General features: G+C 42.9%; 1 protein-coding gene across 1 annotated transcript in view; it reads left to right on the top strand.

Annotated features, from left to right (window-relative positions):
- The first annotated feature begins 268 nt into the window (after positions 1-268).
- POLR3F (RNA polymerase III subunit F) overlaps positions 269-818 on the top strand; it is a 9,547-nt gene continuing 8,997 nt past the window's right edge. The window contains exon 1 of the mRNA XM_010163356.2: positions 269-383. Within this exon, the coding sequence (XP_010161658.1) occupies positions 327-383 (57 nt within the window). The 5' untranslated portion in view covers positions 269-326. The remainder of the gene's footprint in view (positions 384-818) is intronic.

The following is an 818-nucleotide window of genomic DNA, read 5'->3' as shown; positions in this document are numbered from 1 at the left end:
AGCAACATAACAGTAAAATGGAGCACCATGCTTAGCATTGTTACAAAGAACAAAAGTAGTTTTTCCAGCAGTTGTGGAGGTGTATTTATCAGCACAGGGAGCAGATGATAAATTCCCTCAACAGATATAACTGAGAAACAGTTTATGGGTATTTTTTCCCTGAATTGTTCTTTTCCCTCTCTTCCATTCTGACTCTTAATATTGTTTGCATTTGAGTTTGGATGCAACAGAACGGGATTTTAAGCTTGTTTTCATCCTCCCCCAGGATTATTGAGCTGTGTCATCAGTTCCCCCATGGTATCACAGACCAGGTGATTCAGAATGATATGCCTCACATGGAAGCCCAGCAGCGAGCCATGGCGATCAACAGGCTGCTCTCGATGGTAGAGTGATCTCCCCTTCCTCACGTGGCTTCAGCCAACCCAGAGCACTCTTTGTACACACAGTCTGCGTGGTAGCAACCTATTGGGCAGGGCTAGGAAACTGACCCCTTTGGATTTAGTGGCTTTTAGTGGATTTTGCCATAGTGTACAGTTACCGTGACTTACTTTTGGTTGCCATAAGCACTTATGGTTGACAAAGTCAATTAAAACATCCTTCAGCTTACTCCTTCTGTTCTGTAATACAAAGTTACTGTGGATGTGTATATCCCTGTGGGTTTCTAGGTGAGGAAGCTATCACTGTGAAGTACCACATTTGTTTTCTGATGTGTCTAAAGTTCTTTGGTCTTCTTTTCCCTGTGTATTACTTTGTAAAGCAGAATGTGATACAGTGGTCGAATGTAACAGTCGGATGCAGGTGTAGTTGCAGTGGTTCAG

Source organism: Antrostomus carolinensis, unplaced genomic scaffold (assembly GCF_000700745.2).
Source record: "Antrostomus carolinensis isolate BGI_N321 unplaced genomic scaffold, ASM70074v2 scaffold48552, whole genome shotgun sequence".
Classification (NCBI taxonomy): Eukaryota; Metazoa; Chordata; class Aves; order Caprimulgiformes; family Caprimulgidae; genus Antrostomus; species Antrostomus carolinensis.
This window is presented reverse-complemented; position numbering and strand designations above follow the sequence as displayed.